General features: G+C 41.6%; 1 protein-coding gene across 1 annotated transcript in view; it reads right to left on the bottom strand.

The window, feature by feature from the left end:
• necab2 (N-terminal EF-hand calcium binding protein 2) overlaps positions 1 to 17,353 on the bottom strand; it is a 165,527-nt gene that overhangs the window by 72,102 nt on the left and 76,072 nt on the right. The window contains exons 6-7 of the mRNA XM_031309984.2: positions 11,308 to 11,444; positions 10,486 to 10,610 (exon numbers count right to left, since the gene is read on the bottom strand). Coding sequence (XP_031165844.1) covers positions 10,486 to 10,610; positions 11,308 to 11,444 — 262 coding nt within the window. The remainder of the gene's footprint in view (positions 1 to 10,485; positions 10,611 to 11,307; positions 11,445 to 17,353) is intronic.

The following is a 17,353-nucleotide window of genomic DNA, read 5'->3' as shown; positions in this document are numbered from 1 at the left end:
TTAACAAGAAATTTTGAAAAGGGCACTTCATATCAAAAAGGTTGCCAACCCCTGGTCTAGTGCATGAATTGCGCTATATTAAAAAATAGCCTTGCCTTGCCTCCCCTCTGTCCGTCTTACTGCAGAGACTCTCTGATCAGTTCACAGCGAAGCAAACCTCACACACATCCTGTACATCTCTGAATGCTGTTATGACATGTGAAGGTGAAATAACAAAACTTCAAGGCAACGTCATTTGTTTGCATGAAGACATAAGTGGAGGAGAACAATATGGGATGAAGAAATGACTCAGGAGCGCAGGAGTAATTTGAACATATTGGAAGAGGCTGGGCAGCAGGACAGGGAGAGGGGGAGTCATTAATCAATCCACCTGTCCCGACTCGAGACAAAGCGCAGGTGACATCCCTGTGCTCCGCTGTCAGAGCTGCTTTACAGCCTACAGAATCGAAGAGACGGAAAACTGAGAGACGAGAACAAAGGTAATTGGGGGTAAAATAGTGTGAGATCGTCAAAATACATGAAAGGTTCCTGCTTTTGCATCTTTGCCTTGTTTTGGAATCAGAATGTTTTAAAGTGCCAGGTGTTGCATCTGAAATCGCATACTCTGCACTACATACTCAATATGTATACTATCGTTCAACATATTTTTGTGTTAATAAACAGTAGTGTGTATCTTTTCGGACGCACTAAGCTGTCATTTTCAACGTCACTTCCTGAGAGCCTCCTTGCCGTTAAAGACGCGTAACCATGGTAGCCGACCTCTGCTATAGCGGCATCGCCAGATAATGCTTAACCCATGTGTTGTCTCCCTTTGGACCATGAACTTGCACTCTGGCTTAATGGTTCAATATTACTAAATGTCTTCATCAGAACATGGAGGCTGCACAATGACCGGAAACACTCCGGTTCCAATTCCCAAACCAGCCGGGAAACGCTGCAATCAAGCAGTGCTTTATCCTTCAGCAGCAGCTACTGTTTTCACTGATTCTGATGGTGAATAGCTGTACATGTAATGACCATTTGTGCTGGAATCACTTAGCAGCATAACGATTTCTAAGCCTGTGCCTGCAGTATGTATGTAGCTCAGAGGCCTTTCCTGACATGTTGTAATGGAGCTGGGCGATATGGAGAAAATATATATATCACGATATTTTTTACCAAATACCTAGATGTCGAAATTGAAGCGATATTGTAGGGCTGACTATTGGTACTTTAACAAAGTATTTACACGATGAGTTTTGATAAATAATCACTAATAATGTAGCTATAATGACTACGTGTCTAAAGGCGAATAATAGAACAGCTAGAACAGTCTGGTAAGTTCAGAAAATGACATAACTTTACGGTAAAGCAGCCTTTAAAACACTTGTGTCAGACGATATCTAGTCTCATATATTTATCAACCCGTTGTCACTCCGAACTCGTAAAAAACGGATGCTTGGGCAGTGGCTGTCAGTGGCAGATACGACGCAAAAAGCACCCTTCAGCGTCTGTGTGGAACGCACCGGGCAGAGCAGCAGCTCCGCGACGCTTTAAGATTACATAGTATTAAGAGCAACAACGGTAGTGAGTAGTATGAAAGCCAAGAAATCTACATAGGGAGGTTGGCTGGGGTGTGGATGGGTCAAACAACACAGGACTTTCACCCAGGAGACCGGGGTTTGTGTCCCGCGTGTCACTTTTAACACAACTGTCGCTTTCTTCTTTTCCTAAACCCAACTGTCCCGTTCTTTTCCTAAACCCAACTGTCCCGTTCTTCTTTTCCTAAACCCAACTGTCCCGTTCTTCTTTTTCTGAAACCCAACTGCCCCGTTCTTCTTTTCGTATGTACTTTTACATAATGTACAAACGTACCTTTTTATAAGCCCACCCACGAGCTTTTCCTTAACCTAACTGCGTCAAAAGTGATGCCAATAGTCCCGATCAAGCGCGTTTAGATATGACGCTAAAGGAGACTTTTAGCGTCAATAACAACGCCAAAGGCACCTGACCAAGCGTCCGTATTTTACCCAATGTGAGTGAGAATGTGTTGCATCTGTTGATATAATAAAGATATATTGCCTAGCCTTACGCTGTAAGCTCATATGTATCCTGGGATACACACCCTGACAGGTGACAGATGTTTGGAAGAACTGAAAATCCTGTCAGATTGAGCTGTCATCTTTGAACGCCTCACCCAACAATCTATTTTTCTTCTATGCAGCACTGGAACTGAAGCACATAGAGAAACTTTTCAATCAGGTTAGATCAGACCTGTGTATATCACTGACACAAAACTCTGGAATGTCACAGTATGTTTAAACCTGTCGTTCTGTTTTGAGGCCCTAGAACAGAAAAAAAAGAGAAGAAGAAAGCTGGTGTGCAATAATTATATTTTTGTGGAGCATATGCTGCAAAAAGGGTATGGGATGAAATGTATACATAACCTACAATCATTTCTTTATAATGAGACTTATTTTCAATGCTCAGCACAAACAGTGTGCTATCCTCATTAAAGAAGATGTTTGTGTTGAGCCACATATAATTGGATGGCAGAAGAAAGTCTTATAATACCGAAGCTCTTCTTCAGTGTCATGCACTGTTTTGGTTAAACTCTTCTGAAATTCTATGAATTGAAATTGATGATTGATTGAATTTATAATATGCACTTTGAACAGGGCTTTGAACAGAAGAATTAAAGAAGGCAAATTCATTCTCTTCATTAATTAGGATGCTGCACTGGTTTACCACAAAGCTCTCTATTAATACAAACAAAAAGCTTTTTTACTTTTTACTCAGGTTGAAAGCAAAAGCTTTATTATTTCTCTCAGATAACCTTAAGGTCACTGAGTAGATTTTTATTTGGATGTGTTTAGTTTTTTCATCAGCAGGTCTCTGCAGTTGTTTGTTTATGTTTAGGATCATAATGTAAAATTGTTTTATGTTTTCATTTGGACGCACTTTGTATGTTGCTGCATTTGGAAGCTTTTAAATAACTAAAAGAAGGCTGTTAAATACAGAAGACCATGCATGTTTAGTTTGACTGTGTCACTGTATTACACAGTCTTCTATAGTATTCACTGGGGTCTACTTTATTACCCAGCAGCACTTTAGTTTTGTTTTATTGGACTGCTATGTCACTGTTGGTCTGTTGGTCGTCTCTCAAATAACTGTTCATTTCTTATACTGAAGTTGCATTGTTGACACTGTATGACAATCTATATAAGCATATAAAGAGAAATTCCTATTTTATCTGCTTTTATATATTTAACTGTTTTAATTGCTCTTCAATGTTTCATTTCTTATACTGCACTGTAACTTTTATTCTCGTATTTTATCTGTTTTAAATTTTTTAATGTGTTTTCATGTAAAGCACTTTGAATTGCCCTGTTGCTGAAATGTGCTATACAAATAAAGCTGCCTTGCCTCTTGCTCATACCGTCTCTATCAACACATCTGTATCCAGGTCAGGGTCAAGTGCTATATCCTGCAGTGAGTCATTTAAAGGTGATAGTACCTTTAAATTTACCTCTAAATTATTTCTTATTTTATGCGTTTCCCAAGAACAGGTTAATCAATAATTTAAGGACAAGATATGTAATCTGCACCTCTAACAACGCAGTTTAAAAACCATCAGGCACTTCTGCCAAGGCTAGCTTTGTTTTTGTTTTCAACCTGGACCCTATTTTCCTACGTTTTTTGTGTGATCGATGGAAACAACAATCTTTTAAATTGGTCCAGTATTAAGCTGCAGTCGGCAGCGGTGATACAAGTTACAATGTAAGTTAATGGGCAATTGCACACCTTCAATTTCCATCCAGTAAAAGTGCTTGTTTTACCACAGACATCCTCAGATTATTATACAAAGTATTATACCAAGTAACATTATAAAAAGGATTCCTACAGGGATAGACCTTTTTGTTAAAAAGTAAGATCCTTTTTGTTTAACATGAAACAGCTCTAACAACAGCGCTATCGCCAAACCCACCAGACTCCATTTAAACAGTTATTTTGTCATTGTAAAAAATACTTCATTAAAATCCTTCCAATAATCCCCCCTCTGGTTTAGTTAAAATAAACCCTTAATTTACTCATTTACATGTGGAAATATGCTGGCTCTATACACGCTAAAAGTATTGTTTATTTACATTGAGTCTGGTGGGTTTGAAGATAGCGATTTCAAAGCTGTTACTCTTACTCTCTGTTCTCTTACTTTTCTATCTCTGTAGGGATCCTTTCCATAATGGCGTCAGACACTTACAATAATAATCTAAGCTTGTCAGTGGCAAAACTAATAGGGATAAGCACATAAATTGACGATGCGCATTTGCCCTATAGGATTACATTGCAGACCGGTTCGCGGCTGCCTGTTACAGCGTTCTCGCTCAGTTCTGGACCAATTTCAAAGAGTTTTGTTCAGTTTGATCAGTTAGTTAGACACAGAAATTACCCTTTAATGAAATAGATAACACTCCCCTGGACCATATACAGACCATGTGAAGTTACAACCAGCAGCCATTCGACTCAGCACAAAACCTGGAAACAGCACAGTGCACAGTGTTTATCATATGGTCGGATGTATTTTTAGAGATATAGGATGAAGAGTATACTCTTCTTTGGCAGCGTGCTGCCAGATTCAAAGCTGAGTGAGAATAAAAGGCCATCACTGCCATGCTCCATCCAATCTGACAGCAAAGTCAGTATCTGTGTGTGCCTCATCCATGAAACAAAAGGATTTATAGAAGCCAAGGTAACTGTTAGAAACACTCTCCTCACTTAACTGCGTTAGTGAGCCCATAAATCACAAAATCCCATCAAGGCAATCAACTCTTGTAAACCTAATTTGTGCTTTAAGTTCAAGTCTGCGCTAAAATGGGGCGAGTCACACACAGCTGGCCTTGGTATACATGATGTGTATGTTGTAACAGTGAGCATTTCTACGTTTTATGTGGCCAGTTGAAGGAAACGCTGTAGTTTTCTGTGTCACAGATCTAGTGAAGTGTGAGGGCCACATGTGGAACACTTTATTAAAACACAGACGATCAATCTCTGCTCTACTGATCACTCACTAAATCAATAATGGCTTTGGCAACAGCTATATTGTTTACTCCATCACACTCAGTCATGTAATGCTCTGGTTTATTGGCATTTCTTTAAACCAATCACAATCGTCTTGGGCAGAGCTAAGCACTGGACAGAGCCACGGTGCCGCTGCAAAATAGCCTCGGGAAGGAACTTGTTTTGGTGGAACATGTGTACGTTCAAAAGTTGTTTTAGTCGTGCAACAGAAAACTCAGATTGGACAGATAGTCTAGTTTACCCTGCAGAGATCTGAGGAGCAGTTAACCATAGTCCTCATAAATCCACTGGACGTCTTGGATATAGACTATGTAATCACAGAAGCACCGGCAGAGTTCTCCATTTATAAATGGACATTTTTAGATGTTTTCTGATTTAGGTTTGAGGGTATGTTCGTGCACTGCATGTTTTTCAGTGCAGAAGATATTATTAGCTAAACTACATAGCATTTTCACATAAAAAAAGAAAAAGATTAAGCAGTCATAACATTAAGTGAAGGATTCAGAGAAAATGGTTTCCTGCATTGAAAAGGTCACTGTTCCATACATTTTCAATACTAGTCATCAAAGCATCAATGAACACAACAAACATCAAACACTACCTGCTAGCAGCTGCATTATGAAGAATAATGCAGCAACAACAAAAAAATAATGGCTGCCTCAGTGGGAAAATCACTCACAATAATGGTGCTCTACTCTGTGCCATTTGCTCTGATTTCATTTAACTGTCATCGTACCAAGTAAGAGAAAGAGAGAAAGCTTTATTCGTCAATCCACACAATACACAAAGTACATGTAATTGGCAGTTGAAATGTATCTTAACGCATTCTCATGAACGGGTTCGTATGATATCGTACGAAAATGTATGCACACCAGTTCTTATGATATCCTACGAAATTAGGCGACCACAGGCTGGTCACGTGACGACCAGTCATATGACAGTTAAAGGACAATTCCGGTCAATTTCAACACATAGCTCTGCCGTTTGTAAATTTGGAGTGCTGGCAGTAGCGAGAAAAACGAAAACAATCGGTGTTGCCTACACCGTGTTATCCTCCTGCTAGATTTTGTAGCCAACAGGCTGAAACAGGGCAAGTTTTAAACGTGCTTTTAGCCTCTTAACATGTTCGAAATGTCATTACAAGTGCCTACCCATGTGAAGTGATTCCTTCCGAATGAACACAGTGAATCTGACTGCGGTAGATGTGAAGGAAATGCATAAATGTTCTGCTAATTCAGCTCTGTTTAGTCCCTGTGTTGAGACGGCAAGACTTAGGGACTATCTACAAACTACAACACCGAAAAGAGACACAACACAAATATTTATTAATTTAATGATTAAATAAAGTAGTGTCTCCAAACCTACCTCAATTATAACTTGTCTCCTGCTAGTTGTACTACAGCACTTACTTTAAAAAATAAGCATATGCCTATTTTTGAAAATATTTTTGTATCTCTTTTCGGTGTTGTAGTTTGTAGACAGTCCCGAAGCACTCATCTTGCCGCAGTTAACTTTAGCTGACAAAAGTTGACCATCATGCAGCGAGGACAGTTAGGGACACGAAACACACATTTCCTGGTTGAAAGTCTTGTGTTTCCACCAGGAAACAAACTCCGCTAAACTGTTCAAAAGCCCCGTGTTTTACAACCCGCCCAGCCACCCTGACCTCCTCATTACATGGACCATAGCGGTGGACCTTACACAGCAGTAGTTACTGTGTTGCAAACAGCAATAAATATGTGGAATACGTACGAATTACAGTGCTTAACTTTTCGTAGCTATGTGTACGAATGGTTCATGAGAACAGCATGACTATTCACACAGCACACACATGCAATTCAGGAGATAGCACAGGGTCGACCATGGTACAGATGGTAGAGATGGGGACTCGAGTATGAGACTCGGACTCGAGTCACACACACAGTGACTTCAGACTTGACTTGAGACTGTTAAAAGATTCTGACTCGACTCACACTCAAGTTGCGAGACTCATGAACAATCTTTATTTTTAGGAAACGTTTTAGGAATTCCCCTCCCTGCGTAACCCATAACCTCTATAAGTAGCATGTAACGTATCTGCTGCGCACAGCCACACGTAAGAGAGGACAGCAAACGTGTTGACCGCACCGGCAGCTACTGCCGGCCCAAAACATTAAAATTAGGTTAAATTGACAAAAATGGTAATGAACCCTTTAACACTAGAACGGCCATGACGGTCATTTTGACCGTTTTGAAATTTATATGTGTAATAACTTTGCTAAATAAAAAAATACAATCCTGCTGCTGCCTGACTTTTCCTAAAAGAGTCTGTATTTTAATTTAAAATTGTTTTTATATACATTACACAAAAGGCAAAGAAAATACAATCACTTTTACCTATTTCGGCCATATACGGTCATATTGACCGCTCGGATTTTCGCGGTATTGTTTTTAATTTTTCGCGCGGTTGAAGATGCATCTCGGTTGCTTAGTAACTACCATAGTCTCTGTCAGAGAAACGTAACTAGCGGTCTCGAGTAACAAGTGTGGGCATCACCGATGGGCCGAAGGCAAAGCCAGAGTCGGTAACGTAGGCCACTACGGCGTGGATGGACTCAGTTCTGAATCAGAAGGCAAACACCGGGCGCTCGCTCTGTGAAAGGCGCGGTACACGTAGATGGCCGGTAGCTGTCTACGTGTTCATATAACTTTATACATCATCGAACTGGCTGGAATCATTGCACACATCCTCTCCAAGGAGTGCACCAGCAGTAAAATTGTCCGGAGGAGGTTTATGCAGCAACTGGCAGAGGAGCTGAGAGCGGAGTTTATGGAGGAAAAAAGGGCAGCGGCGCCAATCCGAACAGCGCTGCGCACCACAGCAGACGCCAAAACGGAGGCAGTGGCAGGTTAGGTTATAGCTAAATGTTCAAATAAGATACTTTTAATTGTTATTTGGCTATTATGAATTAAGTTAAATGAATTTCCACACCATATTTTTCAGAATATTAATGTATGAAATAATTACGGTTTACTATGCCAGAATTATTGAAACACGTATTACTACTCAAATGTATGATTAAACTCGTTAAAATGTACATTTCGGTGTTACTACGTTTTTCTAAAGATATCCTAACACAATACATAATACAATATCGCAATTAGGTATTTATCATGAGAGATTAAAGAGTTTGGAACCTGGCGGTCAAAATGACCGCTCACGGCAGTTCTAGTAGTTATGGAATTCCGGCACTTCTAGTGTTAAAAGGTACCCTGTGGTGTGTTTGACCATTTGCGATAGAGCTACTAATAGTTATTTACAAGTTGGTTCCCATTTTGTTTGTATCCTGAATGCCCAAGACCCAAACATGAATATGCATGTGGATGCTGATTTATACTTTTCCACTGATAGGCAGTTCGTGCCAATAAACGTGGCAATGCACCAACAAAGGTATTGAAGAAGAACACAGATCTGATCACTGAACTAGTAAACATGAATGTCAACAATTCAGATTTTTTAATTTGCTGTACAATTTAGCATTGAAATGCATTCAACTTAAAGCTCAAGGAAACACGGCATTTTGGTGAGACGCAACTTTGTTTAACACTAAATATGTTCATTATTTGGGACAAATGGCTTCTACTACAGTATGCTTTCTAGTGTATGCAGCTGTTCTAAACCATCCGTTGGCCAGTGCTATACAGTACAGATGGAAGATATAGAACAGATTCATATCAATGGCATTCATAATGTTAACCACAGTGTGTCAGTATTCGTCAGGCTGACTTTAAGTTGTTCCACTTGTCTAACCCTGCAGTCCATGGACAAAATGACACACTGACTCTGAAACAACAGCACATTTACCTGCCACTTGTCAATAACAACATCTGAGTAATGATTGATTATGGTTGCCCTTTGAGGCTTTCTTCTACCTACGCCTTTGACTCAACTGTATTTTTTTGTTTGACTCTTCGCCTGTGAAGTTTGAGTTGTGATAAAGTGATGCCATATCTCGACAACTTCTGAAGTGTCGTTTCTTCAGCAAGCAATTTGTTCGAGTGGGTGCAAAGTGTTGAGGCGAGCGAGCGTTAACTACCAGCTGGGGGAGGAAGAGAGAGAGAAAGGGGGTGACTGGAACAGAGGAAAAGAGGGAGAGAGAGAGAGAGAGAGAGAGAGAGAGAGGGAGGAAGAAATTTACCAAGCGAGAGAGAAAGAATAATGAGGGTCCACACATCCTCAAAGACAATCACCAGCCTCAATCAATTTGTGTCTGTTTTAGCTGCTGTAATACACACACACACACACAAAGCCTCTTTTCCATTTTCTGTCCCCTCACCCTCGACTTCTTCTCTCTGTGCCTTCTTCCTCCCGTCTTTCTCCCTCCCCCCTCTCACTTCTCTAAACCCTGTTCCCTCCACCAGTTTATCTGTGCCACCCTGTCCGCTGCAGGAAAGCTGCATCAAACCTGTGTAGGTGGCTGATTGAGGTGTTTTACAATGGAGAATAAATCAGGGATGTTGGGAGGAGAGAGAGAGAGAGAGAGAGAGAGAGAGAGTATTTGTGAAGTTAGAATGGATGAAAAACTGCTGAGTAGCAGTCAGAGTTTGCCGTCCGCTCACCCAGAGTCACTCACTAAAGATTTGTGGATATGAGGCTAATCATACAGGACAAGCGCATGACGGATTGCCTCCAGCCATAAATTCAGAGGAGGTGCTGCAGTGTGTGTGTGTTAGGGTGACCAGACATCCATGTTTTTCGGGGACACTCCCCGTTTTTGGTGGCCTGTCCCCAGCTGTAGCTGTCCCCGGAAATGTCCCCAATTTGTAATGTGTGGTAAAACACCAAGCAAAGTGAAATAATAACATACATGTCCTAAACTTCAGAGTCGCAAGGTAAACTTAGTTTGTGTAAGCACACACACAGTCACAATCTACCACACAATTCACAAACATAGTGTGCCTTTCCCCACAGCGTTGGGAAAAGGATATCCGTCTGACTGACTCCTCCCCGACTCCTCTGGTGCTGTGCGCTCTGCTTACGTGCGGGAGTGACTGTACGGGGGTGCTCTGCAGTCGTGCATAGACATACTGGGGGGGCAGGGGCTCAATCAAAAAAGGGCGCAAATCAGTCAGAAGATAATTTTAATCGCTGCAGGTGTACAGTAAGGAGAGAAGTAAGGATGAAAAAGAAGAGAGATGGAGGAGGAATGGTAAATATACAATCACAGAGCCAGTCAATGTATTATTCCAAGCAATGTTTTTGAGATAAGATCTAAAAATTAAGTTGTTATCTTTCATAGATAATATTTTAATAGTACATTGAGCCCTGTACTGGAAACGTCCCAGATTTTCATTTCAGAAATCTGGTCACCTTGGTGTGTGTGTGTGTGTGTATGCGTGTGTGTGTGTGTGTGTGTGTGTGTGTGTGTGTGTGTGTGTGTGTGTCACCTGAAGCAGTGTTGATGGTCCTGACTGCCTCCCTGGCACTGACTCTGTTGTTTGGGGGATAGTCAGGGACGGTGTTTTCGTTGCGCCTCTCTGACATCCGTGGACTCACCTTGGCAGGTAGATGACTGAAAAACAGAGGGAGGGAGAAGGGGGAAAAAAAGATAATTAGATGATGAGAAAATACAATCGTGTGGGATTGTGGAGGGGTGAAGAAAAGAGAAAGAGAGAGTGAGGAAAGAATAATGAAAAAATTAGGATGGTTGTGGCCGGTTAGCTCAGTTGGAAGAGCTGGCACACATACATAGAGGTTTATTCCTCGATGCAGAAGGTCCAGGGTTTGAGTCCGACCTGTGACAGTTTCCTGGGTGTCTTCCATCCCTCTCTCTCCCCTTTCATGTCTGAGCTGTCCTATCATTAAAGGAGGAAATGACCATAAAACAAATCTTTAAAATTAGGATGGTTTAAGTCCGAGGAATAAGGGTGATTAGAAATGGGATAAACAAGATGAGAAACTTTGTTTTTGTTTGCATGTGCGTGTGTGCGTGTGTGTGTGTGTGTGTGTGTGTGTGTGTAAGAGAGAGAGAGCGACAGCCATTTTAACCAGAAAAGATTTGTGATTGAAACACTGCCTAGTTTCCATTATGACCGCTGACAACCTGAGTTTTACACATAATGCCATGATCAGGTGTACAGTCATGAACACACACACACACACACACACACACACACACACACACACAAACAAACAAACACACAACACAACACAGGCATTCCCAATTTGACACATAAATGTCTGACACAGTGACACCCCCATTGGCTCACCCTGATTGGCTGTGCTGCTCGTCAATAGCATCCACGGCGCTCTCCACAGAGCTCAGGAGAGACTGGATCTGATTGGCTGATTCCTTCAGCAGGAAACGGGTCACAAACTGCTCCACGTTGGTTCCTCTCTCATAAACCTGGGGAAACAAAAGAGAGAAAATCAGTATGATCGCGTATTTCATTTATAAATCTTTAAAAAAATAAAATAAAGCAGAGTCATTTGGTCAAAGGTTTCAATACCATGTCACTAATAAAAGCGGTTTATTTAAAATGTGAAGTGTCTTTTCCTTAATCCTATGTGTTTCACACATCACAGCGCGGCTACGTAGCCTCTCTTCTCACTCTTCCCTTCACTCCTCTGAAAAAGATTTTCCAGCACAATTCCTGTTCCAGTTCCTTGCTTGCATCCATCTGACGGTCGACAGGTTTCTCAAGGTGGACAGGCAGTGTGCAAGGAGGAACAAATAACGAGTAAAAATAGACTAGTACCTTTCATTCTCTCGGCTGCGGTCTCTCCCCCCTCTCCTTTCCGTCACTTTCTCCTCAATCACCTCTAATTCTCCCTCCGAGTGTATCTCCTTATTCACTGCTCGGACTTTGGCCTGAACGTTTTTTTGCAACCTTAAAAACACAACAGCATTATGACGAATAAATTAAATCTTCAGTAAGTGCGGGCGCAGCCGCAGCCGCAGCACGCTGGCCTCAACTTTGGGCTGAACCAAGCAGAAAGCGCAGCGCAAACCGGTTTTGGTCTGAAAGGCCCTTTTGACAAATTGAGAATTGCAGCTCATACAACATTCCCAATTGGGCACGGCAGATCGGCTGGTTACATTTTGTGCAACGAGCACTCTGTTGTAAAATAACCACAGAACCCCCCTGTGCTTATGTGCACATCAAACATGTCTATTTATTATTTTATTTGATTCTACACGGCAGGGGCGTCGCACCCGTGGGGGATGTGGGTGTTTTAACACCCACACTTTTCCCCGGTGAGAGGGTTCAACACCCACACTTTTTCTGCAGTTTTTCCACAGTTTTGCACAAACGCCTTACGTCAAACTGCCGCCGTAGCTACGTCGTAGGCTGTGTGTAGCGATTATATTGCCTGAGTGAACAGAATTGCGTCCATAGCAACGCTCTGTTTTTCATGGCAACGGTGTGTTATACTTCGCAGCGGTCTTCTACATCGAGGAGAACTCGCAATTTTTACGTTAATCTTGATCGCTATAAGTATGTGAGTACTGTCGATAGCAAAAAAAACGAGCCGAATCGGTGCTAGCTAACTGGAGCTGCTGCAGCTAATGCCGAGAGCTCCCGTTAGCTAAAACGGCAGTTTTGGGGGCATATCATAAAGAGTGCCTTTGTGCCTCTTAACAGACACAAAATGCAATTAAAATGTCTGTGCAACATGAACAGGGCCCTTACATGACAACAAGATGCGTTTTCAACTCAGACATTGTTTAAATTCACCTACCCTGTTAGTTCCTAGCTGCCGTCTGGGATGAGTGAGTGTTCAGCCAGGCTTCAGTAATAATCATCAAGCAGCACTTCCCTGTGTATTTGTAGCATATATATCCATTTTGTGTGCGATCCATCTGGCGTTGGTGAATAGTAGTCTCTGCAGTGGTGAACTGTGTGTTAGTTGCCTTAGCCAGGCTAGCAGGGCCGACCGGCATCCTTCTAATTCCTCCCCGCATTCCCCGCCTGCCGCGGCCGACAACAATCCACGGGCGCCCGCTGGTCTGGTGGATGTCCTCCAGAGGACAGTTTATGCTTTCGCGGCAAGATTTTTGCGGCGAAAAAAGTTTATTTCCCCCTCAAAAATAGGTAATTGAGCACTGTAGTGGTTATGATCATATCAGTGACTATGTAACTACATGGAAACGGGCCAAATGATGCCTGTTTCTTGTACAGTAATAGCATTACTGAAGGCTAGCTCTAGCTCCATAGGTTACTCCAAGCGTCTTCCCTTGTGAACACCTCCGCTCTTCACTCTTCTCACACCACGCTCCGGTCTGCACACTGCTGTTTACCTTTTCCTGCTACAACTGAATTCCTGCGGGACTTCAGCGCAAGACTACAGTCAGCCTTCTGTAACGCTGTTACTTTACAAGAAACAGGCATCATGTGGCCCGTTTCCATGTAGTTACATAGTCACTGATATGATCATAACCACTACAGTGCTCAATTACCTATTTTTGAGGGGGAAATAAACTTTTCTCGCCGCAAAAATTTCGCCGCGAAAGCATGAACTGTCCTCTGGAGGACATCCACCAGACCAGCAGGCGCCCGTGGATTGTTGTCGGCCGCGGCAGGTGAGGAAGGCAGGGAGGAACTAACACACAGTTCGCCACTGCAGAGACTACTATTCACCAACGCCAGATGGATCGCACACAAAATGGATATATATGCTACAAATACACACAGAACTGCTGCTTGATGATTATTACCGAAGCCTAGCTGAACACTCACTAATCCCAGACGGCAGCTAGCAGCTAACAGGGTAGGTGAATTTAAACAATGTCTGAGTTGAAAACGCATCTTGTTGTCATGTAAGGGCCCTGTTCTGTTCTGTCCTGACATTTTAATTGCATTTTGTGTCTGTTAAGAGGCACAAGGGCACTCTTTATGATATGCCCCCAAAACTGCCGTTTTAGCTAACGGGAGCTCTCGGCATTAGCTGCAGCAGCTCCAGTTAGCTAGCACCGATTCGGCTCGTTTTTTTTTTGCTATCGACAGTACTCACATACTTATAGCGATCAAGATTAACGTAAAAATTGCCCGGAGTTCTCCTTTAACTCTTTAATGCTGCTGGTACAAATTGCTATTGTAATTAGGTAGATACAACCCGAGCTAACGTTAGCTAACTGAACCTATCATTCAACATTAGGCTGTTAGCTAGCTAGCTAGGTTGTCTTTTGCCATTTATGTTCGTAAAGTTTAATGTCCGGTGGCATTTTCATCTCTTTTTATATGCCGTTACTGTAGCTATATGCGTAACGTTAGCAGAGATTTAGAAAATGGTGTGTTTATCAGTTGTAACTACAGGATGAGAGGTAACTGCACCTTTTTAACTTCACTAGCAACGTTAAATGAAAGCTAATATGTACGAATAGTTTCCCATGTAAGAAGTATAACGTTCCGTAACATTAGCTACGTTATAGCATTCATAATAAACGGATAAACGGATCATAATATAATTACGTATGTGCTAATTTGCATAAATAGCACAACAGATCTAAACATTGGGTATAGCCAGGTGAAAATGTCTTGTTGACATATAACAGTAAAAGACTTAATGTAAAGGTCTGAATGGAACCCATTTAGGCTACCCATGAGCATTAATACATAGAGGCAGGAAGAAGTGCTTTAAACCAGTATTGATTATTGACTGTATTAAACCAGTATTATTATTGCAGAGATGGGGTTTGGGGCTCAGTCAGTGGGACTGTTTCTGGGGGATGAGTCTGAAGGAAGAACAAGGGTAAGGAGAATGCAGAAGACAAAAGGTAGGTAAAATAATAAGTGAACTCCCAGAAACCCCACGGACCCAGCCCCAAACCCCATCTCTGCAATAATAGGCTAATTAATAAAGGCTGGTTTAAAGTACTTCTGCCTGCCTCTATGTATTCATGCTCATGGGTAGCCTAAATGGTCCCATTCAGACCTTAATATTAAGTCTTTTTCTGTTATATGTCAACAAGACATTTTCACCTGGCTATACCCAATGTTTAGATCTGTTGTGCTATTTATGCAAATTAGCAAATACGTAATTAGATTATGCTCCGTTTGCCCATGTTAACAAACAGTACGATTATCCATCGTTTTTATCGTTTGTATTGTAACAAATCACATCCATCCCCCTCACTTTTGAAAAGCGTGCTACGCCCCTGCTACATGGTTTCTCCTACACGGTGTGTTAGAAACGGACACATTAAAAACAGTTCACACAGCTCCACAAAAAAGTCACTTAAAACTCCCTCAGGACCTTCTGTTCCTAACGTCTTTCAGACAGTGCCTTCATCCTAAACACCGGGTAACCGGGGATAACTGCTGAGTGCGTCAGACGTTAAATGTGGTAGATGTGTGGCTGTGATGAGCAACATACTGTGATAGAGATTGTTCGGGTTCAAAACTTAAGTTTAAAAATAATTTCCCTCCCAAGTACCAGACAGCAATCCGTTTCCTCTGAGGAAAACTCTACAGGATTCCCAAACTGTCACTGCATCATGACGGGGACAGCCCTGTGATTTAAGGGGGTGATGGTGATTGGCCAACATTGTCACAGCCTTTAATGCACCCACCTTTAGCTTTCAGCTAAGAACAGGAAACTGAGGCTACAATTGGCACCGGCTCTACCAATATTAGACAATAGAAGATTGGAAAAAAGTTGCCTGTTCTGATGAGTCTCATTTCCGCTGTGATATTCAAATGGTTTCAGATGAATTACACAGTGGTTGATTATGATTGGATAAAGGTCCAACGTGTTATACGCCATAGGCTTAGACATTATCGCCAACATTCATTAATTTCCATAGACCTGTTTTAAACTGTCACAACAGTTGCAATGAAACCTTGAAGGGAAATCTATTTAAGACCTGTATACAGTTTGAAGTTTGTTAAACTGAGCAAAACTTTCTCAAAAAGAGGAATGAAAAAGAGAGATGACATCCTGGCGACAGCATCAAAGAGTCCCTGAGCTGATGCTGACAGTGCGAACATGGTGAACTGTCAGAGGACTTGGCGGTTTCAGACCAGACTGAGCTCCTGCTTTAACACTAATGACCTTTTCGCTGCCACCTTTTAATTATTCAGGGATTTGACTGTTTGCTAAAAACACCTCCCTCAAACAGTGACTGTCCAATCATAGCTTAGCAACCGTAACTATAGGCACAGCAGGCTTGTCAAGCTTGGGATTTCTCCTCATGTTGAAACTGTGTGCATGAGGCTGTAGAAAAAAAATCATTCTTTGCATTTAAGAGTTTGGAGAGTGGTGCCTTTTTTAAGCCTTTCTACAATCGAAAACACAAGAGCAAATTTATAAAGAGTAGATTAAACAAATGGTTTGTCTGCTCTAATGATAACAATTATTGTTAGCCTGTCCAGCTAACTAGCTTACTAATAACCTAGTGTTAGTTCCAATGCAAAGAGTTAGCACAGCATTAACTAACTTACAACAGTTTGTGCAAGTTACACTAAAAAACAGCCATGTTTACAACTAGCACATCAAATGTGTAGTATTTCCTCACTGTAAGATGCTATCTGTCTTGCTCTTTATCGTTATTTGTTATAGTTATTATTTAGGGAAGTTTAAACTTCAGCAACCCAAGTCAGTGTTACCCAAGATAGCGTTAGGTTTGCCAAACACAACAGTCCTCATCTTTAAAGTATTTTCTTTTGTTTCTCTCATTTGATATGAGTCAATACTTACATTTAAGCTAACTCATGATAGGAGCGTGCCTATGTTCCCACAGCCCTATGTTCCCACATTTCTAAGATTTTTTTTCTCCAAAATTAGACCCTATGTTCCCACATTTCCTTTTTCATAAATTTGTATCAGATTGTATCCCCCTAACCCTAAAAAATGTTGTGGGAGGATAGGTCTTAAATTGAAGGGAAATGTAGGAACACAAGACCTAATTTTGAAAATGTCCTAGAAATGTGGGAACATAGCGCTGTGGGAACATAGGGCCTAATTTTAAGAAAAATCTTAGAAATGTGGGAACATAGGGCTGTGGAAACAGGGCTGTGGGACCATTGGGCTGTGGGAACATAGAGCTGACCCCCTCATGATATGTTTGCTTAATTTGCTAGCTACAGGTGATGAAATCTCCTAGCGACAGTGAAAACGTCACTTTCAAACGCCAGACCATAACTGACTACATATATACTCCGGAGAGAGTCAGTCGACCATGTCTGCTTCACTGTCAGAAGTCACAGTGCATTGATTCAGGGAGACAATTAAGGTTCCTGCGCACTCAGCCATTCTCTGCTCACTCTAATAAAAGACAAACGCTCCTACGAGACGCAGAATCACACAGGTCAT

This window comes from Sander lucioperca, chromosome 7, assembly GCF_008315115.2.
Source record: "Sander lucioperca isolate FBNREF2018 chromosome 7, SLUC_FBN_1.2, whole genome shotgun sequence".
NCBI lineage: Eukaryota > Metazoa > Chordata > Actinopteri > Perciformes > Percidae > Sander > Sander lucioperca.
This window is presented reverse-complemented; position numbering and strand designations above follow the sequence as displayed.